The sequence below is a fragment of the Saccopteryx bilineata genome, chromosome 3, assembly GCF_036850765.1.
Source record: "Saccopteryx bilineata isolate mSacBil1 chromosome 3, mSacBil1_pri_phased_curated, whole genome shotgun sequence".
Classification (NCBI taxonomy): Eukaryota; Metazoa; Chordata; class Mammalia; order Chiroptera; family Emballonuridae; genus Saccopteryx; species Saccopteryx bilineata.
This window is the reverse complement of record NC_089492.1, coordinates 302,273,506-302,300,324: the sequence shown is the minus strand read 5'-3', so window position 1 is coordinate 302,300,324 and position 26,819 is coordinate 302,273,506. Positions and strand designations below refer to the sequence as shown.

At 46.9% G+C, this 26,819-nt stretch overlaps 1 protein-coding gene across 1 annotated transcript; it reads left to right on the top strand.

Moving 5' to 3' along the window:
• Positions 1-23: 23 nt before the first annotated feature.
• On the top strand, positions 24-25,424 carry LOC136330147 (leukocyte immunoglobulin-like receptor subfamily B member 3A). The gene is given in 12 exon segments (XM_066266652.1): positions 24-51; positions 246-478; positions 481-556; positions 776-1,057; positions 1,351-1,482; positions 1,485-1,685; positions 21,597-21,653; positions 21,754-21,906; positions 22,119-22,154; positions 22,318-22,605; positions 22,760-23,059; positions 24,855-25,424. Coding segments are annotated over 12 exon segments (1,923 nt in total). The 3' UTR covers positions 24,992-25,424.
• Positions 25,425-26,819: the final 1,395 nt, after the last annotated feature.

Genomic DNA, 26,819 nt, shown 5'->3' with positions numbered 1-26,819 from the left:
ATCAGGAGGTCTCCTGGTAGCTGATGACTACCAAAAGTTCCTACACTCCTGGTGGGCTTTATTTTATAGTGCTGAGAGCAAAGCCATTTGTAAAACAAGGAAGTCTCTGATACAAAGTCACATATCTAAAGTATAAAGAGGAATCCTCCTAAGCGTGCACCCCCCAACCCCCACAATGGAACAGCCAAGGGTGTGGGGAGGAGCTTGGTCTTAGGCTAAGCCCTAGACTGCAAGGATTTTGTCAGCTTACAGCCTGTCTCCCACACTCTAAGTCCAGCCAAGCCCTGTGGTGGCCTCAGAAGGGAATGTGTCCCTCTCATGTGGCTCACAGAACACAACGGGCACTTTCCATCTGCTGAAGGAGGGACGAGCTGACCCACTCCGACACGTGGCATCCAGATTCCATGCTGGGAGGTGGCAGGCTGTCTTCTCTGTGGTCCTCGTGAGCACCTCCCATAAGGAGACCTATGTCCCATGGGGATATGCTATGTTTCTCCCAGCTCCTACCCATTTCTGTGGTCACAGCCCAGTGACCCTCTGCACATCCAGGTCACAGGTGAGAAGAGAGACCCCTGTGTAACCCCATCTGTTTCCTGGGCCCAGAATAACTGAACTAAGTTGTGTGCCCAGTGGAACCATGGGGTCAGTAATACTGGTTCTCTTGGGGACAGAATCATAGGTAGGATACTTAGGGAAGGACCAGGGAAAACTCACTGCAGCTCTGTGGGCAATGCGGGGGTGTGTGTGCCTGAGTGCTACTGTCCTCTTCCCCCAGGTGTGCACAGGGAGCCCTCCCTCTCGGCCCAGCCAGGCTCCCTGGTGCTGCCTGGAGAAAGCCTGACCCTCCAGTGTCACTCAGAGTCTGGCTTTGACAGATTTGCTCTGATCAAGGACGAGGGGCTCACACAGCCCCAGGGTCTCTATGGGCAACACAGCCCCGTCTTCCCCCTGGGCCACATGAACCAGACCCACAGGGGCCAGTACAGGTGCTACAGTGGACACAGCCTCTCCTATGCATGGTCATTCCCCATTCCCCCCCTGGACATCCTGATCACAGGTGAGGGGACCTGCCCTGCCCCGTGTCCTGTTGTCAGCTCAGGGCTCTGTGCCCAGGGTCACCCTGGTGGTGATGGGGCCCAGGAGAGGGTCCTGGAGCAGAGGCTGAGATCTAGGGGGAGGGAGTGAGAATGGGGGAAGGATAGGCATGAAAATAAAGGAGACCCAGGCAGCTCCTGAGAGGAGCTAACAGGCAGTCACAGAGAGAGTCCCTGGGGAAGGACGAGGTCCCTCAGCTCAGGGTCAAGGGCATGTGGGTAGGGGTGACTACACATCACAACCTCCTCTCTCCAGGAATGTACATAAAACCCTCCCTCTCCGCCCAGCCGGGACCCTCAGTGACTTCGGGAGAGAACGTGACCCTGCAGTGTCACTCTGAGGTCTGGTTTGACACCTTCCACCAGCACAGGGAGGGGTCACAGGATCCTCTCAGAACCTTTGTCTGCAGGACATGTCTGCACCCTCTCAGGCCACCTTCACCATCAGTCCTGTGATCTCAGGTCACAAGGAGACCTATAGGTGTTATGGCTCAAACAGCACCTCCCCCTACCTGCTGTCACACCCCAGTGAAGTCCTAGAGAATGTGGTGTCAGGTGAGGAACACCAGCCCCACACCTTATGTCCTCATGGTCACATTAGGACTCTGTCTCCAGGGGCCCTTTGGGCTGGAATGGAGTGAGGGGGTCACAGAAGGAGGGTCAGCAGGGAGGACCCTCCGTGCCCAGAGTGATGGTAAATTCCAGAGCTCCCCCCTTCCTGCCTCACTGTCACCTCATCCCTGAGGCACAGACATGTTCCCGGGGAGCAGGAAAGGCTGGGGAGGACCAGGCTGATTAAAGGAGAATAGGCCAGAGACACCCATCCCACCCCTCCAGTCTCCTGTCTTTGTGGCCTCACCCAGAGAGAACAAGACACAAGTGGGGACAAGCAGAGGACATGGCCCCAGAGAGAACAGGATCACCTGCTCTGATACAGCTTGTCTCCTAGGGGGGCTGGGGCCAGCAGATATGCTGGGGTGGCCACGGGGCTCCAGGGCTCTGAGGCTGGCAGGTGACAGGTGGGGAGGTCATGGCGGAGAGAGATGCTATGGGAGCATCCAGGGAGGAGCAGCCGGGCTGAAGTGGGAAGAAGGCATCTCCTGCTTCTCGCTCCCTGTCCTGACCCCCAGGAGGCTCTGAGCACTGGTCTCTACCATGGAGTCAGGCCCTTGAGTATCTGTGAGAATAAAGTGGGGTAAAGGGTCAGTTCTGGTGTTGGTCCAGCGACTTCCTGGGGAAAGTTTCTTCTTCTCTCTGAGACCATTTCTCCAATTGCAAAAGGCAGAAGGCTGTTGGGACACCATGTGCGTGAACTAGGGTGCACCTGTGTGTGCGTGTGAGATGGCATCACAGGCAGTGTCTGAGCCCTCCACTGTAAGTAAACCTTTCAAGGAGCAGCCGTTAAATTAGAAAAAAAAAAAAGACCCACCCCTGGTTCAAATCCGTGTTCTGCTACATCCCACAAAGGTGTCCCATGTCTCAGGCAACACTGAGGTCACTGGTGCCCGTTGTGGTCAGTGTGAGAGGAAATGTCAAAAGGGAGGGTGTCCAGCTCAGGCGGGGAGAAAAGAGCAGACGCCACGTTTGTCTCTGTTGGTGGTGCTGATTCTAGGGTCCCTGAGAGTCGTCCTGGCTCCTACGGAATCAGGCCCTCATATGAATATAGAATAAAGAGGCCTCTCATATTTGGGCCTGGGCGATTGGAAATACTGGGTGTCTCAGCTGAAGTGGAGCTTGCTCAGCCCCCCCCTTGAGATGGAGCCCACTGACAAAATTCTATTTGTACTGGGACTCAGGTCTCTCATATATCACAGCAGAACCCTATCCTGGATTTCAAAGCCTCAATCCGTTTAGAACTTTGGTGCCAGTTAATCCCTGTGGAAGAACAAACACACGTTACTCTGTAATGAGACATCATCCACTCTGAGCACATCCTGTGTCCACCAGGAACCGCTGCTACTATGAGGGAAGGCAGAGAATGGCAGGATTTCTGCTTAGTCCCATGAGCACCAGCTTGTCAGCCTTATGAGGTCATCCTCCAAAACACCTGCCATGCATGACGAATGTCTGCTTATGTTGGCAGACTTCTATGGGCTAGAGAGCCTTTGTAGCAGCCCAGGCAGAGAGAGCAGCTTGAACAGATGAAAGTGTGTGCAGAGAACATGTCAGGGTCTGCGGGTAAGGGAGCAACCACACTCCTGAGCTGTTGCACCAACTTTCAGAAAACAAGAGAGCTTCCCAACAGCTGGCCAGATGTTTTGTGAGGTAAGAAGATAGGCAACATAAGAGTCCTGCCACTAGGGGGAGCAAGAAGCACGAAGCAGGTGTATTCACCAAAGGTCGGAGAAGCCCCAGAAACATAAACAGGACCAGCAGAAAGGATCTGTCACAGGAAGGGGCTGGTCAGGGTTGGAGGAGGTGACTGCTACATCATGTACAAAACAGGAACACAGAACTCCAAAGAACATGAAGAATCTAAATTATGATGTCACCAAAATGATAATAACTGCCTAATGACTGAACCCAAAGATACAAAGATCTGCAATTTACTCAACAGATAATTCAAAGAAACTCATGAGCTGCAAAAAAACCCTGGAAGGTGAGTCAATAAAATCACAAAAACATGTAGACCACAAGGGTAATTTAACAAAGAGACAGATAAAATACCATATCATAAAATAAACCAATAAATTCTGGGGTTGAAGAAGTCAATGAATGAAATGAAAAATGTAAAAGAAGGTAACAACCTAAAGTAGATCAAGAAGAAAACAAGAGACCAGTATCTTTGTTGGACAAAGATGCAAGTGTTCTTATTAAATGATTAACAAACCTAAATTCAACATTACCTGAATAGTTTAAGACACCATGATCAAATGGCATTTATTCTGTGGAGGCAAGAATATTTCAGCAAATGTAAATTGATAAATATTTTCACCACAAAATAGAGGGAAATATGCAAACTGTATGGTTGTTTTACTCCATGAAGAAAAAGCATTTGAAAAAATGTACCATTCTTTCATAATAAAAGCAGCAAACAAATTGGTATAGAATGAACATACCTAGGCAAAATAAAAGCCACACACACAAGCCCACAGTTCACATCATACTAAGCAGTGAAGACTGAAATTCTTTCCTCTGAGATCAGGAATAAGACAAGGACAGTCACTCTCTCCAGTCCTATGCAACATATACTAAAAGTCCTGGCCAGAGAAATCAGACAAGGAAGTGAAATAAAGAGCATGCAAATCGGAAAGGAAGGGGTGAAACGGTCTGTAGATGAGACAATATTATATATATTTAAAAATTCTAAAGATTTTTATGAAAGAATGGTAAAAACTGTTCAACACAAATTCAGTTGAGGTGCATTATACAGAATGACCACACACATATCAGTGGCATGCCTATGCATACATTATGGAATATCGAAAAAAGAAAAAAATTCCATTCACAATAGCATCAAAAACAAACTATCACCATGGCAGTGAAAGATCTGGGCATTGAAAACTCCAATACTTTGATGAAATAAAATTTCAAAAGACACAAATAAATCAACTTATATCCCATAGTCACAGTTTGGAAGAGTTAATTAAAATGTGTATACTGCTCAATGCAATTTATACATTCAGTGTGATCCCTATCAAAATTCCAATTACTGTTTTCGCAGATGTAGGAAAGGCAATACTAAAATTTATACAGAACCACAAGTGACCTCAAATACGTTTGCACTCGGGAAGGAACCACTGGGCAGTGCAACCATAACTGAAACCCGAGTGGATGATGACACGTTTCTCATTTAATTGGCTGTCTTAGTGCATATGATCAAAATCACGGTGTCCTGATCCTGCTTGTCCCCCAGGGCCTAACACTTGTTATTGCTAGATGTTGAAAAACAGTTCGCGCATCTCGCATTCCAAAAATAAATTTTTAGTTTAAAACTTTTCCCCCAAAGAAATCTTCAGATTTAACTGGTTTGATTTACAGATTTCAGTCAACGCATAAAGACATAGTAATCCCAATTTTATACGGTCTCTCCTGGAAATTAGATGAGGAGGAAATACTTTGATTTTATGAGGCTAGAGAAATGTTAATAGTAAGATTAAACCAAGTTAGAGCAAATAAATAAATAAGCAAACAAATAAATAAAATAAAATAAAAAGTAAAGTAAAGTAAAATGAAGTAAAAGATAAAATGCAGGTCAGAATCCCTCATAAACATAGACCAAAATGTCTTCCATAAAATGTCAGCAAATAAAAATCACCAATAAAATTTTAAAACATTATTCTAGGTCAAGCCTTGGTTGGACTTTTCAGGTGGTTAGAGCATCATCCTGAACCACATAGGTTGCTGATTCAATACCCGGTGAAGCATCTTCCCTGAGGCCACCAGAGGGCACATCAGAGACACAGTAGAGATTGTCGTTCTCAGAATGAAACACATCCTTCAACTTCTTGGTTGAACAGGGACAGTAGTTCACCCAAATGTGTGTCTTGCCAGCAGGGAAAACGACGTAGGTCCAGGAGAGACTGCGCACCCACTGGCCCAGCAGAGGGTCTTAAAGACCCTTCAGTAGGGGAGTCCTCACATGCTGTCTTCCCTGAGACCCCGTGCTGGTTAAAAGTACCCCACAGAGACCATTAGCTCCCACAGCTCTGCCCTCTCATAGTATGTAAGTCTTCCAGATGGTTAACGTGGGGGGTGGACAGCAGAACGCTTCAGTTCTAACTAAGAGTGTCATGTGTTGGCATGTTGAGTAGACAAGTCAAATCTCTTCTTAGGCAAAGGTTCTGCCTCTGTAAAAAAATGTAAATATTATTCCACAAAGTAGTTGTGAAGCTCCCATTAGATGACACATGAGTTACAGAACACAAATATCATTATTATTACTAGGTACTTGCAACTTGTGTGAGAGTATCCTCCCTGTTCCCTGAGTATGGGTCCTCAAAGGGCTAAACCTGCCATGGAAATACAGAAAAATAAATGTGTTCTGCCTGAGGGTGGAGGGAGGCTCTTGGCAGCCCCCACTCTCAGAGTTGGCATTTTCTGGGTTTGTCAGGTGGGCAGCCCTGGGACCCCTGGTGAGTGACGGAGATCTGAGCTGGAGGAACCAACCTAGGACCAAGAAGACTCAAATGTTCCAGGGGCCACGGGCTTCTCTGCTGCATGTGGCCGGCTCTCTGCCGTGGGCAAAAGAGACAGGCAGGAATGGCCATGGCCCCCAGCTTGGGCTCACTGCGCAGCTGCTCTGAGGGAGGTCTTTTATTTCAGGCCACGTGTGAGATGGCGGAGTTGATTTCAAGGCAGAAAGTTGCAGAGGAAACAGATACACAGAATGACCTCCAGATACTTCAGAACAAGGATCCTCAGAAATCCCAGGAGTGGAGGACTCAGAAAGTGACAGTGTGGAAATTCATCAGGGAATTCCTGCCAGGGAGATGGTGACAAAGAGGAGCAGAGATCTGCAGCCATCTGAGAAGATCCTCACCTGCGCGCACACATGTACGGGTGTGTGCTTGTGTGTGCGCATGTGTGCAAGTCTGTACAGTTTCTGCTTCGTCTTTTTTTTGTGTGTGAATGGTTTATTTCACCTGTCCTCAAGGTCCATTGATGTTGTAGCTTGTGACATGGGTTCCTTCTTTTATGTATATTTTTATTTTTCAATTACAGTTGATATTCAATCTTATATTAGCCTCCAGTGTACAACATAGTGAATAGATATATATTTTCCAATTATTTTGCCACTTGTTTCCTCACTGGTCCAACATGCTTTCTCCGGTTTTGGGTCATTGCCCTTCTGACTGAAGTATGTCCCTTTCTATTCCTTTGTCAGAGCGTGAAAAGAGCAGACCATCTAAAACCTTGCTGCTCTGGAAACTCCCTTGTTCACTCTCTTGGTCTTTATCAAGTTACTTGAAAAAACATTATTATTTCAAATTCCATGTATGATTCAGCTCCAGGAGAGAAAATGCATCTGGTGGTTAAAGGACGTCTTCCCTGAAAGCTGTTCTCTCTCACGAAGATGCAGCCTCGCGTGGTTAGGTTTAACGACACAAGTCACTGCTTTGGGGTTTGCCCCTGCTGACATGCTCACCTTTGTCCTTGAAAATCAATGTGGCTCTGTATAAAATATCCACTGTAGGAATATGCTATGAAAATATGCAGTGTTTGGATGACAGTTAGACACAGCGAAAGTCCTGAATGGACGAGAGTCCAGAAGTTTTTCTGACCCTGTACTGGAAACAGCAAAACAAGCAGGATAAGATTCAGCAACACAGAATATGTTTAGGCTCTGAGAACAGAGATTAGGAGTCAGCATGTTCCTTGTCCTTTACTTCACCCCCTAAAAATTTCTACTGTCTGCTTCCTTGAGTTATTTGTACTCGCTAATAAATATCTCAGTAAGGCTGGGGACGGGGCTTCAGTCCTTTAGTCTGCTGACCAGGGCTGTTGCCTCACCTCAGTCCCTCAGAGCATTTCACCTGGTCTCTGGGCAGTTTGTGGTCATGATGACACTTCACTAACCATCTGCTCCTTAAGATATTTCTCCAGCACCTTCTGGTATTGCTCTTTGCTGTGAAGAGGTGTGGTCCCAGGGAGCTTATCGTTATGATAATTTGCATCTTCTCTAGGAAGAAATTGTATGACATTTTTAGGACCCTAAGCCGGCCTTATAGATATTATTTTTGAAAGTTGGAATTCATGTAAAATAAAATGAACACGTTCATGGGTACAATTCAGTGTAGGCTGTTTTTTCTTCGTAATTTCCTTCATTATCTTGATTTACCACAAAAGGTCAAGATACAGATCTCATTTTTGAATACATGCCTCCTAACACTTAGTTGTTCTGTCCCCATCTCTATAAGATGTTCATTTATTTGTCTCTTGACTGTTATTAGACAGCACTCTCACTTCGTTAATTCTTCTACCACAGACATGACGCTGGTCCTCCTCATTCTAGCCCCAAGTTCCTTAAATCCCCACTGCTTGTCTCCCTATGCTGTATTCTGGCAATTTCCTCATTATTGTTCTCCACTTTCATTATTCTTCCTTCAGCTGTGTCTTGTTCTTGATTGGATGAATTGTTTTCATGTGTTCATTCTATTGGATGTCTCACCTCTGACATTTCTAACTCCTCATGCCCTTCTAGAACAATTCATATTTTCACCTCAAAAAATTGAATTCTCTTTTTCTTTTTCAGATATTGAAACATAATCATCTCAACCTACTTTCATATTGTCCCAGTGCCCCTATTTCAGGAGACTGGTGTCCATAGCACTGTATCATTTTTGGGATCACTCTATGGTCTATTCTTGTTGGAAATCACTCCCCTCACACACCTGGTTTTCCATAGATTTCTCCCAGGACCATCCTGGGAGTCAGACTGCTGAGGGGGCTGGCAGCTTCTCATGTCCCATGGTGTTCTCTCTTTCAGACTTAGCACCTGCTCAGCATTCTGCCATCAGGTCTGACCCAGTGGGAGCCTCACATTCTCACAGGGACAGGCCATGGCTGACAACACTAGACTTCATCTGTTTCAGGACACACAGGGAAGGCTGTTCACTGCTGGCATTGAGCTCAGGCCAGTGGGCAGATATTACCCAGTGCTGCATGAAAACACAGTGCAGGAGGACAACAGTGTCCAACTTACATATTTTAGAACCACTGTCAGTAGCTTTACTTACTATTCAGAGCTGACAGGGTCTACAGTCAGCACAGTGATCTTGCACTTGCTGGTGGACCCTGATTCTCTCCTGTCCCATCCCCCTCAGGACTTCATCTGGTCTGAAACTGATGTCTCCCTCCCAGGAACCCAGCACCACTGACCCACAACCACTCTGAGGAGGGGGGTTCATGACAGCCTGGCCAAATGAGGAAACCGAGGCTCAGAGGTAGGATGTTATCACTCAAGGGTGCACAGGTGTTCGGTGATGGGTATCTAAATAAATACATAGTTTAGTCAAACTCAGAGCTCTAACCCAAAAGTGTCCCTTAAAGCTGGAAAGCAGGACCACAGGATGAGGGGGAGACTTAAACCCAGGAAACAAGGGACAATGAGGGGGCAGGAATGACTCAGAGGCTTGTCCCCAGGAAGGTCGGGGAGTGGAAGATATTCTCGTTACTAAAAAGAAAAAAGAGGTCTGTGAGGGAGGCTATGATGAAAAGAAAGCCACACTCTGGGGCTGGAAGGGACATGTTTCCTTCCTTTATTTTTATCTAGTTCCCCTTGGTGCTCATTGTCAGAGACACTGGACCTGAACTGCACAGGGAGACTGTGGACCTGTCCCTGCTGATCTGAGCTCTGCAGTCACAGGGACCCACGTCTTCCTGAAGCATCTCCAGGGCTGGTGACCACCGTCCATGGTGAGGACCCACAGGGAGGAGTTGATGGATGGGCTGAGGACAAAGGTGACCACATGGGGTGGCTCTGACAGGGAAGGAGGTGCCCGGGGTCACCTCACGTGGAAGGGGCATCTCAGGAGACTATGGGTCTATTTCCTGCTCAATTATGGAAATGAGAGCCAGGCATTTGGGGAGGGAATGTCCCCCTTTCTCAAAGGCCGCTGATGTGACAGTCCTGTGATGCCGCGGACCAGCGGGGCTCCTAATAACAATGCGGAATTAAGGAAACACACTTATCAAAAACGATGGGACCAAGAGGACTCTTCAAAATGCCTGGCAGTATCTGAGTGTGCTATAGCCCCAGTTTGCTTTATTATATAGCTATATGCAAATCAAGGACCTTGATACAAAGTTGTATATCCAAGGCTAAGACAGGAACTCTCCCAAGGCAAAACCAAGATACATTAGTGAAATCTACCAACATCTGAAAACAAACAAAGAGTAAGAGGAAGGGCATGTAAATTGCTTCCAGCAACCCAAGGAAGCAAGTGAAGTGGGTGCAAATACTCTGCATCATAGCCAAATATGGAGATGGAGGGGGGAGAACTTAGCTTTTTGCTAAGCCTCGAATCTACAATGGCTTTTTGCCATTTACGGTCCACAACACTGTGACAGGGAGGGACAGCCTCCCAGTGGCCACACCTTGTGTGTCTTTCTGTCCTGGTGCCACTCTGGTTTCCTCCATCTGCACAGCTGGACTCAGAAGGAGAAGACATCATGACCCCCACCTTTTCGACCCTGCTCTGCCTGGGTTAAAATGAGGAGGGGGAGGGGAAGCCCTAGTCTGGGAGGGACCTTGCCCCACAGCCAGGGGTCTCTCAGGGGACCCCATGAGGCAGGAGGTTCATGGTGGAGGTAGGGGTTTTACTCAAGATTTTGCAGCAAATATCTCACAGGAACTCTCTTCCAGGGCTCAGTGTGGCCTTGAAGACCCAAGTCCATGGCGAGTCTGTCCCAAGTGCCTCAGGTCTAATTCTTTAGGAAGGAAAAGGTTCCCTCCACAAGGGGATTTGGAAGGGGCACAGCTGTTCCAGGCTGACAGATGGGGGACCCCTGGGGGGTCCTGGGGATGAGAGATGGGGACTGGGGTGAGGAATATCTTGTGACACAGCCTCTGATTCCTTCCAGGGACCCTTCCCAAACCCACCCTTTGGGCTGAGCCTGGCTCTTTGATCCCCTGGGGGGACCCTGTGACCCTCTGGTGTCAGGGGACCCTGGGGGCTGAGGAGTACCATCTGGATAAAGAGGGAGGCACACAACCGTGGGACACACAGAAGCCACTGAAGTCCGAGAACAAGGCCAAGTTCCCCATCAAGTACATGACAGAGCGTGATGCAGGGAGATATTACTGTAGATTCCTCAACTCCACTGGCTGGTCAGAGCGCAGTGACCCCTGGAACTGGTAGTGACAGGTGAGGGAACACTCAGGGGTCCCAGCCTCAGGCTCTGCCCTCAGGAAGGGGGTCTGCTCTCAGGGGGTCTCCCCTCTCACAACCCAGCCCTGGGGGATGAGAGGGAGGTGTGAGCCCATCTAACACACTGCCTCCTCCTCTCCTAGGATTCTACAGCAAATCCAGCCTCTCAGCCCTGCCTAGCCCTGTTGTGACCTCAGGAAGGAACGTGACCCTCTAGTGTGGCTCAGGGCTTGAATTTGACAGGTTCATCCTGACTAAGGAAGGAGAACACAGGCTCTCCTGGACCCTGGACACACAAAGATACCCCAGTATGTAGTTCCAGGTCCTGTTCCCTGTGGGTCCCGTGACCCCCAGCCAGAAGTGGATGTTCAGATGCTATGGCTGTGACAGGGACAAACCCCAGGTGTAGTCACAGTCCAGTGATGCCCTGGAGCTCCTGGTCTCAGGTGAGGGGACACTGACCCTGACTTTCTGAGCTGTGAGCTCAGGGCCCTATCTCCAGAAGAATTAAGAGCTGAAAGAAGAGTGAGGTGTTTTTAGGGATGGTCACCCTGCAGACATCTTCCCCTTAGAGACCCTCTCTTCCCTGCCTTCCCCTCCACTCACCTGGGGACCCGAAGGTGCCAAGTGGACAGTGAGATGGTCTTAGGGGGCCACAGTGCTTCTGCAGGAGGAGTCTCTGTGAGGTGGGGTCCCAGGTTCAGCCCCAGACTCAGCCTCACTTTGATCTTCCCAGGACCCTCTGGAACCCTAGCCCCCCACTAAGCGGGCCCGTCTGCACAGCTGATGAATCACTGCGTCCTCTTTGAGGAGCACAGACCACCCCAGGGCAGCTCTGAGTCTCTCAAAGGAGCTAATGCCCCTCAGACCTAAGGACAGGCTTGTGTCCCACGGTTCTGTGAGTTGGGAAGAGATGACAGTGAACTGCAAGATTCCAGGGATTCTGAGAATTTGCCCCTCCCCCCACCTCATGGAGTGAGGCCTTCAGAGGGATAAGTGAGGGTCTCTGTGGGGACGTGGTGGGTGTGTCCATGGGGGACAGGGGCTGAGTCATGTGGGGTTCAGGCACCTGTGGGGACACTGACATGGACATACCTTCTCCTGTGTGACCTCAGTGTCCCCAAGTGTAAAAGGAGAGAATCGTGGCCCAGAGCTCAGATTTCCATTCAGTTCTAGCTCTGAGCTCCTGGGAGAGGGGGTCTCACAGGGAAGCCCCCAGGGTGTGATGTTATGGAGAGTGTCCCCTCTATAGCAGTGCTAGTGACACTGTACAGGGAGGGACAGGCAGAACATGGGTCTGACCTTGGTCAACAAAGGGGTCATTCAGGACAGCAGCCACAGGAAACCAAATAGATGGATAAGGTCAGCTGAGAATAAGGTTTCTCCAGAATCTCAGATTAGAAAATGTAGAAAGAAAACCCTCAAGGTCAGCACAGATGTATAAATGGAAGGTGATCTTTCATCATGTTCAATCTCATGAAATACTAAAACATACGCACAAGGGTGTGTTAAGGTTTCCTTCTTCCCTATGGAATCACACGGGGAGGGAGGCCCTACCCTCCCAGGGCTGAAACTGCCTCTCTTCACCAACCCAGAGAGAGGCTGCTGTCCAAACTCTTACAGGGGCCACAGACACAGAGCCCAAGAACAGAGTTCTGAAGATCAAGTCATTCCTTCCTTAAAGACCTCAAATCCCACCATCCGTGGCCCCTCTCTGCCCCAAACACTCTTGTCTCATCCTTCACTTCCAGCCCAGTTTCAGACACCCAGGAAGAACTCCTCTGTGAGAGGAAGAGAGGGCTGCTCTGGGGGTGGGGCACAGGGATTTCAGAAGAAAATGGCTGAAGGATAGGCTGGGGATGTGTGGGCGTCAAGGGTGAGAAGGACTGAAATCCACACTGCCACTCCTGGGTTACTGTTCCATCTGAGAGCTGGCAGGGTTGCAGCCCTGAGATCTTGGGGACCCTGTCAGGAGAAACAGCCCCATTCTGCCCCAGAAGATGCTGCCGTGAAGGATCCACAGCCTGAGGAGGGCATGGAGCTGGACCCTCGGGTGAGACCCTTGATCCTGTCCAGGCCACCAAGGACCTTCCTGTTTTGTAGTTTAATCCAATGACACTTCCCTGTCCTAATGTAACCTGGATATCAGCAGTGTCAACCTTGACCTTTCTTTCTGGGCACCCAGCTCATCTTGCTGTAACTTCATTCTTGCTGGTTTCCTTGTGACATCATAGCCCCTCCTATGAGTTCCCCTTTGCCGGCTCCTTGTTCTCTGTCTGACCTTGTGCAGCCCCAGGTCTCAGGAGGATGCATTAATAAGTGAATCATGCACAGGTTCCCAGGGTCCCCTTCATTAATTCACCAGCAGATGTGATAAAAGCTCACTGTTTACTGGCTCCATTTAGTGGCCACAGTGCAGCCCTGAGCAACACAGTCTCCACACTCCTCCAGCTCACTTGTGGGGGAGGGAGATAATATGCAAAACAAGCAGACAGTGTCCTAGAGAGCAAAGTGCTGTGAGGAAAATAAAGCTAGAACATGGGAGAGGGGACAGAGAAAACAGCAGGGACAAAGTTCCTGAGGCAGGACATACTTCTTCAGTACAATGTACCATGTTATTGGAGCCAAATGAGCAAGAAACAATGTGTTAGGTTAAGAGTCAGGACAATAGAAGCATCCAGATGCTCAAAGGCTTATCCAGGAAGTCCCTGCAGGTTCCGTCAGGAGACTGACCTAATCTGATTTAAAGTTTAACATCATCACTCTGGCAACAGGTGGATAATTGACTGGAAGGGACACTGTCTCGGTGTCACTGTCTCTGCAGCAGAACAGGCATGATAAAGTCCCCCAGGGAGTGACATGTGCCCAGGTGAACCTCTCAGGATCAAGACACAGGCAGGGAATGGCCATCTCTCCTTCCTCCCTGTCAGAAGGGTTTCTGAACAAGAAAGACAGACAAGCAGAAGGGGACAGACAGACTGACAGTCAGGTAGGTTCCCCGCTCTCCAGGCACTCAGGCTCCCCCAACCCACCCACGTTCCATACCTATCACTCTTCTCCTTCTCCAGGCTGCTGTGTCTGATGCCTTTCCGGATGTGACCTAAGCCCAGCTGAACCACACACCCCTCAGAAGGGAGACAATTGCACCCCCTTCCTCCAGGTCAGGGTAGCCCCCAGATGAGCCCAGTGTGTATGCTGCTCTGGCTGTCCACTAGCCCAGGGAGAACCCAGACCTCACACTACAGGTAAGGGGCCTGCAAGGATCCCAGAGGGTACAGGAGCTGCCCCCTTTGTCACTAGGTTATTGACCTCACTCAGCCTGGACTCTTGACTTAGAACACTTGCAGCTCCTGGGACCCTTTGGGAGTCACCTGACTCTGAATAGATAACCAATGTCTCTACATTTTGGAATCAAAACAACAGACTCCTCAATATCAATGTGTGAATTTAAAACCAAAACAGAAATGAGAGAATGCTTTAAATGAATGATAATATAAATATTTCACATCAGATTTATGAAATGGAAAGTTAAGAACAATGGATGAATACATTAAGAAAGAAAAAGGCAAAGACATAGAAACAACCTAAATGTCTTTCAATGGATGGCTGGATCAAGAGGTAATATGTATATACAATGGAGTGTTACTCAGCCATGAAAAATGATATACCGAAATTTGCAACAACATGGATGGATCTTGAAAGTATCACGCTGGGTGAGATAAATCACACAGAAAAGGACAAGAACTATATAATTTCACTCATATGTGGGTGAAATATAAATCTCTGAACTGTCATATATATCAAATATATTGAATCTGTAATTTAAAATTTTTCTGCAAAGGGAAATTGGAGTCCAGAAAGCTTCAATGGTAAATGTTTCTGAACACTTATGCATGCATGAAATACACACATGGGCATACACATGAACACAAACACACATACACACTACCTGAAACATACACAACTTTTCCTGAGAATAGTGAAGAAAGGCGTATACCCTGACACAGTTGATCAGGTTAAAAATAACTGATCGCAAAACCAAACAAGGCTGACCTGCAGTGGCGCAGTGGATAAAGCATCGACCTGGAAATGCTGAGGTCGCCGGTTCGAAACCCTGGGCTTGCCTGGTCAAGGCACATATAGGAGTTGATGCTTCCAGCTCCTCCCCCCTTCTCTCTCTCTGTTTCTCTCTCTCCCTCTCTCTCTCCTCTCTAAAAATGAATAAATAAAATCCATTAAAAAATTATATATATATATAAAAAAACCAAACAAGGAAGCTACAAAATGAGAACATCACAGGAAGCTCTCTTACCTGAACTGTGGTGTAGAGTCTTAAACAAAATATTCAAACAAGATCCATCAATGCATATAAGAAATAATATGTCATGGCCATACAGGTATGTGTTTTCAGGAATGCACAGTTCATTTTATATTAAAAAATCAAGCAATATAATTAAAACATCAAAGAAGAATCGGGAAAAAAGATTATATGAACAAATGCAAAGCTTTTCTTAAAATACAGCACCAATATATAATGAAAAGACTCCTCAGAAATAAAAGGGAGTATTCTATTTTAGTCAAAGCATCTTTAAAAATATATAGAAGAAATAATTTTTTCTTAAAAAAATTTTTTTTTATTTAGATGATTAAATTTAACAGGGTGACATTGGTCAACTGATGACATAGTATAATTTATGACAACATGGATGGACCTTGAAAACATTTTACTGAATGAAATAAGTAAATCAGAAATATATTTTTAAGTAAAAAATTGAAATCTTTCTGTTTGCAATTGAGACTGTGACAAGAATATTCACTATATCCACTTCTAGTCAACACTGAAACAACCAATCAATTAAGAAAAAAAAAAAGAAATGAAAAAGCAATAACCATTGAATGGCTAGAATAAGCTGTATTACACACAGATTACAATCTTTGTGCATGGAAAATCCAAAATAATATAAATATCTACTATTCTAATTTAAAAGGAGTTTATCCAACATCACTGGACACATCATTAATGAGTAACAATGAATTGCATTTCAAACTTCAGTTTTAAAGCAAGGGGAAGTAGACATATGTCTCTCTAACCCTCATAAAACACAGAAAACTTCTGGACATCGCATATACATGAAACCTAAGGATACTCCTAAAATGAGATAGAAGAAAACAGATGTGCGAAGACTGTCAAGACCCCAGGAATGACACAGTTGTTGTCAAGGGTGGCCACATGGGGTTCCTGGACTGACCGGTTCACCTAGCAGTGATGAATCAGTACCTTAGTCATGCATCAGAAATGCCTTCTTTAACATAAGATGCAGACTTTCATGACATAATACCCAATATGTCCAGGCTTCAATTTTTAAAAAATCACTCATTATAACAAAACTAAAGAAAATCTCATCTTGGGTGATAAAGACCATTGGTAACAGAAGCGAACATCATGATGACAGATACTGGAATTGTCTGACAAGGATTGTACAACAGCTATGATAAAAATACTTCAATGAGCAATTACAACATGCTTAAAGTGAATCTTAAACAAGTAGTAGTAGTAGTAGTAGCAGTTGTAAAAGAAGGAGAAGGCATAGGGGGAGAAGAAGAAGAAGAGGAGGAGAAGAAAGTCTCAGCAGAGAAATAGAATATATAAAAGAAACAATAGAAACTTTATATCTTAAAAATACTATAATCAAATAAAAGGCCCATGAATACATGGGCTGAACATCAGAATGAAGAGGACCTCCCCCCAAAAAAATAAAATAAAGGAAATTACTCTATCTGAGCAACAGGGAGGGAAGAATAAGCTGGGAAAGAAAATGAACAGAGCCTCAAGATCCTGTGGGACTGTAACAAAAGCTCTAACATCCATGTGATCCGACTCCTAGAAGCAGAGGACAACACCAAAAAACTACACAGGAAATAATGATAGAAATGGATGAAACTGGGCAATAGTCATAAACCCACATATTCAAGAACTCGGTAAATTCCAAATAGGATAAACTCAAGGAAGTCTACATCAAGACATGACACAACCCACCTAGAAGAACAAAAGACAAAGAAGTTCCATGAATGCATGAGACAGAAATACCTCATTACCTACAGAGAGAAAACTCACTCAAATGACAATGGGCTTTGCATCAGAAACTTGTGAAGACAAGAGAGAAGCTGCACACTTTTTCTCAATTGCTTAAAAGAAGCAGTAAATCCAGAATTCTATAACAGATGAAATTATCCTTCAGAAATAAAAGGAAAGTAAAACATCCTCAGGTAGAGCAATAATAAGAGGATTTATCACAAGCAGAACTCATGTAAATAAACAACCACAGGAAGTTCTTGCCCCAGAGCTGAAATGATAAAGGGGAATCTTGGAACATCAAGAAGGAAACAGAAGGAAGGGAAGAGGGAAAATGTGGACACTAGCAGAGAGCAGAAGACAGAAAGTCACAACTACACAGTTATCTTTTCTCCATGGGCATTCACCTCTCAGTATGCTCAGGTGTGAGGGCAACAAGAATAAACATACACATGTTAGCATCCAATAATGTGTATGAATATGTTGTCAATCTACTAACGCCTAAAAAATACAAATAAACTTTTACTTAAATTCTCATGTCTAACACAGGGATAAGAGATGTCTGAATTCCAAAAAGAACTGCGGGATCTTTAGAGCAATCAGGACAGCCCAGAAGACCCATGCCTTAGGAATGAGAACAAATTAGGGCTGGAATATGCTTAAACACTACTTTTTTAAAGGTCAGGTTGAACCACAAAGCTATTTGATCAACTTTCTAAGCATAGTTACACACTTTTAAAGAAAGGAGGCAGAGTTTGTTACTCTACAGTGTCACTTTCATAATGCCTGGCATGGTAAACCACAAATCGTCCTGCATTTGGGTGGACATACAGAGGTTAGTGGCCACCCTTACAGATTTAGAGGAGGCAGTAGTTAAGCCCATGGTGTCCTCCTTGTCTAATACCCAGCCTGGTTCCTGCAGACACTGAGTGTACATGGGCTGCTAGGCAGGATAAATGTGTTTATTAGGAGTCAATGCAGGCCTTTGGTCATGTCTAGGCAGCCATGGATGGGGTGACTAAGAACAGTTCTTCACCTGGGTACCTATTGGCAGGTTGCCCAGGATAAATTCACTCTCTCACAGCGTAGCCCAAGGGACGTCAGCACCTTGACATTGGGCAGAACCTCACATTTGTCATATTATGGATGACATCTTGTGGGTTAGACCTGATGAGTGGAGGGTGGTGAGGGCTCTGGTTGCTGTGGTTTGCACGGCGAGTGGTGGGAAGAAAACAGGAATTGAAAAATTCAGGGGCCACAGCAGAGACATTATAGAGGTCCTGCTGTCTGTGGACTGTCAGGACATGTCCTGGACAGGGAAGCATTGTACCTGGCCATGGCAAAGACCCTTCCCTGGGCATGATTCTTGATCGTGGAAGCAGCTTACATCTAGTATACTTGAGATTATGGATATGTCCCTTATTGGGTGACCGAGAAGCTGTGGGTCTGAATAGAGCCCTGGTCCAGGACCCTGCGGCCATGGCCATGTGACCAGCCAGACCCCATACTGCTAGCAGTGTCTGGTGTACTGGGAGGCTGTGTGAGTTCTCCCCTGAGCCCCTGTGGGTTCATGTCATCGCATTATCTGGAATAGTGAGCTAGACACCATTTGCAAAGCTGCTCCTGACATGACACTGGTTCCCAATAGCAACTTGATGACTCACATGAAGACATCAAGGGTCTTTGCAGCTGGTCTACCCATGAGGAAGACATTATCATTCTCAGCACATCCTGATTTCAGCCCATGTGGGAAGATAGTGTTCACCTGGGTCAATGAACAGAGGTGACAGAGGGTGAAGGTAGGTCACACAATCTTGTGGATTTTATGCACATGACATTTTACCTCTATCTGTAACATGTCATTTTTTTAAAAAAATTTTTAATAAGTTGATGAAAGATTTTCACCTTCTTTATTTTTATTTATTTATTTATTTTTCCTGAAGCTGGAATCGGGGAGAGACAGTCAGACAGACTCTCACATGTGCCCGACTGGGATCCACCCGGCACGCCCACCAGGGGCGAGGCTCTGCCCACCAGGGGGCGATGCTCTGCCCCTCGGGGCGTCACTCTGCTGTGACCAGAGCCACTCTAGCACCTGGGGCAGAGGCCAAGGAGCCATCCCCAGCGCCCGGGCCATCTTTGCTCCAATGGAGCCTTGGCTGCGGGAGGGGAAGAGAGAGACAGAGAAGAAGGGGGGGGGTGGAGAAGCAAATGGGCGCTTCTCCTATGTGCCCTGGCTGGGAATCGAACCTGGGTCCCCCGCACGCCAGGCCGACGCTCTACCGCTGAGCCAACTGGCCAGGGCCTGTAACATGTCATTTGTCTCTCAATGATTTTTTTTTTTTTTTTTTTTTAGTTAGAAGATCATGAGATGTGGCGCATGGACTTTAATTTATAACTGAGTTTCTTGCATGTATAAATTTGTAACTCTTAATAAATTTGTGACATAATCAGCTTTTTCTTCAAATATGATTATTCATTAATATACTCTCCTTTTCCTGGAAATTCAGTAACATAAAACCTCTCACAGATCCCTGAGTCTGTGTTTATTTTTAAAATCGGGATAGCCTCCAAAATTGGCTCTGGCCCAGTGCTGTAGAGGGAATCACAGTGTGAAAAGAGGAGCTCTGCTCAGGGGAGGGGCCAGAGGAGGCAGAAATGACTCAGTATTTGAAGGAGGATGGTGAAAGAAAAGATGGTTGGTGTTGATTATGGAAACAGGAAGTCAGCGAAGGGAAAATTTGGGGAAAAATTCCTCAGTCCCAGCAGCTTTCTTCTTAGATATGTGGTCAGTCTTCTCAGCATCTCCTTATACCTCCCTCTGTTCCAGGGATGTTCACCCTGTGACGGCCCTGCTGGCTCCTCCAGGCACCAAGAAGAAAATGGAGCAGCCTCCATTTCTTCACTTGACACTTCACAGCCCATCATCAGCTCCACATCATTACACCTCTTGATCCATTTTTTTAAGTGAAAAGAGGGGAGATAGAGACAGACTCCTGCATGTGCCCAACTGGGATCCACCTGGAAACCCTGTATGGGGCCAATGCTCAAGGACTGAGCTATTTTTAGAACCTGAGGCTGACACTCAAAGCAACCAAGCTATCCTCAGTGCCCAAGATTGATGCTTGAACTTATCGAACCACTGGAAGTGGGAGAAGAGAGAGACAAGGAGGAGAAGCGGAGTGAAGCAGAGGGAGAGAAGCAGATGGTTGCCTCTCATGTGTGCCCTGACTGGGGATTGAACCTGGGATGTCCAGATGCTGGACTGGCACTCTATCCATTGAGCCGGCCAGCCAAGGGCCCTGGATTCCTTCTTAACAATGTCCTGGATCCATCACCAAACTCAAAATATCTTGTCTGTGGCATCACATCAGCATCCTTCCTGGTCCTCCAACCCAGTTCCCACCCCCTTCTCCAGTTCTCTCCTCTCTCCACCCCCTGAGGACCCTTCCTATAGCCAATCAGGTCTGAGCTTGCCTGCTCCACCCCCTCCACCACTTTCCATCCTCAAACAAGATCCAGGTTGCACCATCTCATCTTCAGGGCTGTGGATGATCAGGATTGAGCTGAACTCACAGCCCCAGCAGACACGACTCTCCCTCCACAACCAGACCCATCATGGTCAGCCTCACTCCCCTCCACCCCAAACCATACACAGAAAGTGAGCTATTTTAGAATGCTGTGCCTTCCTCAGCTGCTCCCTCAGCCACTAATCCTAACCACCTCCTTTCCAACCTGCTGGACCAAGAGACATTTGTCTCATCCCACTACCTATAAATGTAGTTTGCACTATAAATGTGTGGAAGAGTTATACGTATGAGAAAACCACTTAAATGACATAAAATTCTGATCGATACTCCATCCAGGTATCATGTGATTGTTGGAGTTTTATTATTGATAGAGCTAATTATCCATAGAGCCTGCCTGCATGACATTTTCACATAGTGGAAGCTTTCTTAAAAAGAAATCTGTTCCCACTCCATTGCTTAAAATTTTTTTCCATTGACTTCAAAATGAAATGCCAACTATTTTCATGGTGGTCTAGATCCTGTGTGACCAGATCCCAGCCTTCACCTGACAGCTCTCACTTCTGAGCACAGCTCAAGATCTTTCTGGTCAAGGAAGCCCCCAGGCCACCACCTCTGTCTGATCTTGGCTCTTGCCTTGGGTCAGTCTGTCCCAGAGGAGGACCCCACACAGCTAGCACCCAGGTTACATGACATCTACTTGTTATTGAACCTCATCTCATTTGCATTTTTCTCCCACCATTAACCTCAAAATAAGACAGTAATGTATTGTCTGCCTTCTAAATATCTGTATGTCTGTCTTCATCCTTCTTAACAATGTCCTGAGCCCACGCATCCAGGAACAGACTCCGTCAGCCTCAGCAGTGACTCTCAGAGCCCAGCACTGACTGGCTGGGGTCACCGCGCAGTAAATATTGCCTGGTAGCTTGGCCAATGGGGGAAGGTAGACAATTGCATGTCCAGAGTCTCGGGAAAAGGAAGTACTTACCCAAGATCAAAGAGATTCTAGAAAAGGCAGAGTCAGAATTGGAACAGAAACTGGGCGGCTCCTCTCCTTCCCTGTGTTCTCTAACCTCCTGTCCTGGAACAGCTGTCACCCTCTGGATGTGGGTTTGGCATGAGGTGGACGCAGAGCGCGTGGGGTCTGGTGAGACTCAGATCAATCTGAACCATCCCAAAATTTGCTGTCTGCTACGGCCCATCCTTCAGGGAGGGACTACTTCCCTTCCTGCGAAGCCACTGAGAAGGAACCCTTGACAGGTTACACGGATCCTCAACCCGGTTACACTGCATTCGTCCACTGTCTTGCCAGGCTCTGTGGATTTTATACGTTGTCTGCTCACTGGTGACCATGGGAGGAAGCAGCATGACCCCAACCCTCACTGTCCTTCTCTGCCTTGGTGAGCTCTGGGGAACGTAGAGGGATGGGGTGCCCTCCCTCCTGGGCCCTGGGCCCTAAGGACTTTAGGACTTGGGAAGGTCAGTAAACACAGGACTTCTGAGGGAAGGAGATATTCTCAGACCCAGACCTGCCTCCAGTGCTCAGGGCCCAGCCAGGCCTGGAGCTTCTGTGTGTGTGAGGGGGACAGTGCTCACAGGGACTCTCTTCCAGGGCTGTGCTGGTGCCCGTGGGACGAGGTGCAGGCAGGTGAGTCCTCCCCCAGACTCTTGTTTCAGCACAATGTCTCCTTGTCATCTGGGGAAACACAGGGTTTGAAATAATGTTGAATACATCTGGGAAGGGCTTTGGAGTGACATCTGGGAAGCAGGGAAGAAGGTCTCCCAGGCACTTAAAGTCTGGTTCCTTTCAGGGATCCTTCCCAAACCCTCCATCTGGGCTGACCCAAGCCCCATGGTCACCATAGGGAACCCTGTGACCATCTGGTGTAAGGGTTCCCTGCAGGCTGATGTCTACAATCTGTATAAAGAGAGGGTATCTTTACCCTGGATGACGCGGATTCTACCAAACCCCAGCAACAAGAACAGCTTCCTCATTAAATCCACGAGCTCACAGCATGCAGGGCTGTACCAGTGTGCATATCACTCCATTGTCAACATGTTGTCAGAGCGGACTGACCTCCTGCTCCTGGTGGTGACAGGTAAGGAAGACACCAGGTCCCCTCCCCACTGTGGGCTCCTCCTCAGAGACAGAGGGATTGGAGGGTGGTCTCAGGGGAACATCAACCCTCACCATGCACACCCAGGGCATGTGGGGTGATTGTCCCCTTTAACACAGATCCCCTTCTCCCTCAGGAGTGGGTACTGCACCGTCCCTCTCAGCCCAGCCAAGCCCTGTGGTGACCTCAGGAGGGCACGTGTCCCTCTCCTGTAGCTTGCAGAACACATCGGGCATTTTCCATCTGCTGAAGGAGGGAGGAGCTGACCCTCCCCGACACGTGGAATCCAGACTCCATGCTGGGAGGTGGCAGGCCATCTTCCCTGTGGGCCCTGTGAGCACCTCCCATGCAGGGACCTACAGATGCTACGTTTCTCCCAGCTCCTACCCCCATGTGTGGTCACAGCCCAGTGACCCTCTGCACATCCAGGTCACAGGTGAGAGGACAGACCCCTCTGTAACCCCATCTGTTTCCAGGGCCCAGAATGACTGACGTTATGTGTGTTCCAATTTGAAACCTTGTGTAGTCATGAGGGTTGAGTGACACTGGCTTATTGAGGACAGAACCACAGGCAGAAAGCTCAGTGAGAACTCTCACTGAGAGGGGTGACTCTACCCCAGGAATGTACACAAAACCCTCCCTCTCTGCCCAGCTGGGACCCTCAGTGACCTCGGAAGGGAACGTGACCCTGCAGTGTTGCTCTGAGGTCTGGTTTGACACCTTCCACCTGCACAGGGAGGGGTCATGGGATCCTCCCCAGCACCTTCGTCTGCAGGACACTTCTGCACCCTGTCAGACCAACTTCTCTCTCAGTTCTGTGACTTTAGGTCACAAGGGGACCTACAGGTGCTTCAGCTCACACAGCACCTCCCCCCACCTGCTGTCACACCCAAGTGACTTTCCGGAGCACATGTTCTCATGGGAGGAGATCTGGCCCTGACTCTTGTGTCACCATGGTCAGTTCAGGACCCTGTCTCCAGGGGACCTTTGGGCTGGAATGGAGTGAGGAGGGTCAGCAGGGAGGACCTTCACTGCCCAGAGGGATGGAAAAAGCCAGAGCTCCCCCTTCCTGCCTCACTGTCACCTCATCCCTGAGGTGCAGACATGTTCCCAGGGGGCTGGGGGAGGCTGGGAGAACCAGGCTGACCAGAGGAGAACAGGCCAGAGACGCCCATCCTGACCTCTCCAGTCTCCTGTTCTCGTGGCCTCACCAGAGACCAAGACATGAGTGGGGACAAGCAGAGGCCGTGATCCCAGAGAGAACAGGATCACCTGCTCTGACACAGCTTGTCTACACACACACACACACACACACACACACACACACACTAACATTCACATATACACTTTTATTGTATATTTATTAGTACACCACAAGTTTATGTCCATATACATGATGTGCAATTTTAATATTCCTGTAAGAGATGTTTGTTTAAATATATATACAGATGTATTTTATATGTTATAAATACACTTTATATATCTATATGTGTAGTTATACATATACAGGGTAAGACAAAAGTAAAAACAGTAGTTTGTATGGAAAAATACAATAATTAATAAATAATAATACTGAAGAAACAATATCTTTGTGTACTCACAACTGTAAACTTACTTAGGCTAATCCTGTATTTACTACTATATTAATACTAGACTTATGTATCTACAAGTATATCTACTAATACTCGTCCATATACTTATATTTTCCTTCTGGTAAATATATCTGCCATTGTAGATATTCAATAGTATTTAAAAATGAATTAATAAAAGAATAAATAGATTTTAAATATTCCAGGTGATGACGAAAATGCAGAGCCCGGAGAGGAGGAACCGGGGTGGGTGGGGTGAAGGAGACCCAGCCCCAGACTGTCACCCCTGTGCTCATGACGTTCAGGAGCCCTGACACCAAACTTTCTCCATGGACTCTGGGTCCCAGCTGTTGAAATTGTAGGATCTCTCAAGTGTCGGAGATTAAGTTCATGGGGTCTTACATCTCAGACTAAACACAGAACACAGAACTCTTAATTATTTCTGAATTAAGATCATTTCTCCACTAATCCTGAGCTCCTGGTGACAGCTAAATCTTATCACAGTGACTCAGAGCAGGTTCTAAGTTTAGACATCACAGGGACACTGAGGTCAAGGGCAGGTGAGAGCATCAAGCAGACATATAGATCCTGGAGATTTCGGTATTCTCTGACCACGGTGACATCTGTATTCACATTTTCTAGGCTCCCAGGCCCAAGACTACACAGTGGGGAACCTCATCCAGATGGGCGTGGCTGGATTGATCCTGCTGGTCCTCGGGGTACTGCTGTTTCAGTCTCGAAAGAGTCCAAGAAGGACCCACGATGCAGCCAGGACATGAACACAGAAGGAGCAATGCAGCATTCACAGAGGACATCTGATGACCCAAGGAGCTGGTGACAGAAAGTTGGGACCACAGTTGGGGACACTATCTGCTGAGAATGTCCAGCAGTGGACATTCTTATGGAGTGACTGTGATTGGGGTGCAGGGAACATGTGCAGTGTTCCTGTGGAGGATGCCTCCTCCACCCACTGGGGCCCTCCCTCCCTGTCACCACTGACTCTCCCTCACTGTACTTCCGTTCTCACCCCTGTGGGTGCACCCACATGACTGGTTTGCATCCACATCTATACATCCCTCACACCCGACATTGACAAACTGTGGTGTCTTCAGAGCACTGGGATTTTAAAAAACATGTAACACAAAGCGCTGCCACCTGTTAGATTGTGGATGAATGTGAAAATTATGCAACTAAGTGACAGAAGCCAGACATAAAAGATCACATTTTGTGATATTCCATTTATATAAAATGTTCCATAAAAACAGAAATCTGGTGTGTGTGTGTGTGTGTGTGTGTGTGTGTGTGTGTTTGTCAGGGGCCAAGCTGGAAGAGACTATGGAGACAGGACGCTTCATAGTTGTTGTTGTTTTTTTTGAGAGGAGCTGTTAATAAAAATTTCTTTTACCTAGATAGAAGTTGTGGTGAGACATTGTGTATTTAATACATTCTACTAGATTTTATACCTTAAAAGGCTTCTTATGTGAATTTTACATCAATAAAATGAAAAGCAAGTAAACAGACATGGTTTCCTACAGATCTTTTATAACTTAGAAGTGGCACCAAGTCTTCATAAAGTTTTACAAGAGGCAAGACTCCAACCTGTACAGAGATGCCCTAAGTGCCTTAGCGCTTAGGGATCAATCCACTGATGAAATTTCCACCTTCCCTCTTGATTGTTGCTGAGTCTATGATGCAGGATGAGAACCATCAACCTTGTGTCCTCTTACTCTGTGCTCAACTGCCATTCAACCAAGGATGTCCTGTAGTCTCAAATTTACCTTGTAGGTTGGGGGGTATGTATGTGGAGACCAAGTAGCCCTTCCTACCATAAGTCTCTTATACCCAGGTCTTAATCTGAGGTGATTTTTTAAACAATTTTTTACAATGAGAAAGAGCAAAAGTTACTGGCTCAAAATAGATGGTCCATAAATGTTTCTCATGTCTTAAATTAAAACCTGAGAATTTTCCCCAACTAGTTCATAGATGGAATAAATGGTATAACACAAATCAGGGAGGGGGCTTAAACAATTTAAAGGATTTGAGGGAATTTGATGGAGAGAAGAGGCTCCTGCTCAGAGAAACAAGAAAGTCAGAGAGAGGAAGTGTCAGGGAGAAACAAAACCAAAAAGCAGGCCAGGCAGGAGGTGCTGGTTCCCTCTGTGGGTCAGTTTACAGTGTTGTAAACATCTCCCCAATCCTCATTCCTCTCTTGGTGTCATAGTTTTTGTGACAGTCCCACTGGCTTCTCCAGTCAACCAAAGCAGAGAATGGAAGAGCCCTCAATTCTTCATGCTCTCCCTCACACACAATGAACATATCCCACCGTTCTGATCCTGAGCCCTTCTTTATGTGACCAAGTTCATCTCCACAGTCAAGTGTGCCCACCACCCAAACCAAATCATTTTCTGTCACCATGTATTTTTCCCTGTTTACTCTCCTCCTCCCCCTCCTCCCACACCCCTCCCCCTGATACCCACTTCACTTTTAGCTATGTCCATGATATCCCGCCAATGTGTAAAATCATACAATTCTTAGCTTTTCTCATTTACTTATTTCACTCGGTATCATGTTCTCAAATCCATCCATGTTGTTGTAAATGGCACTATG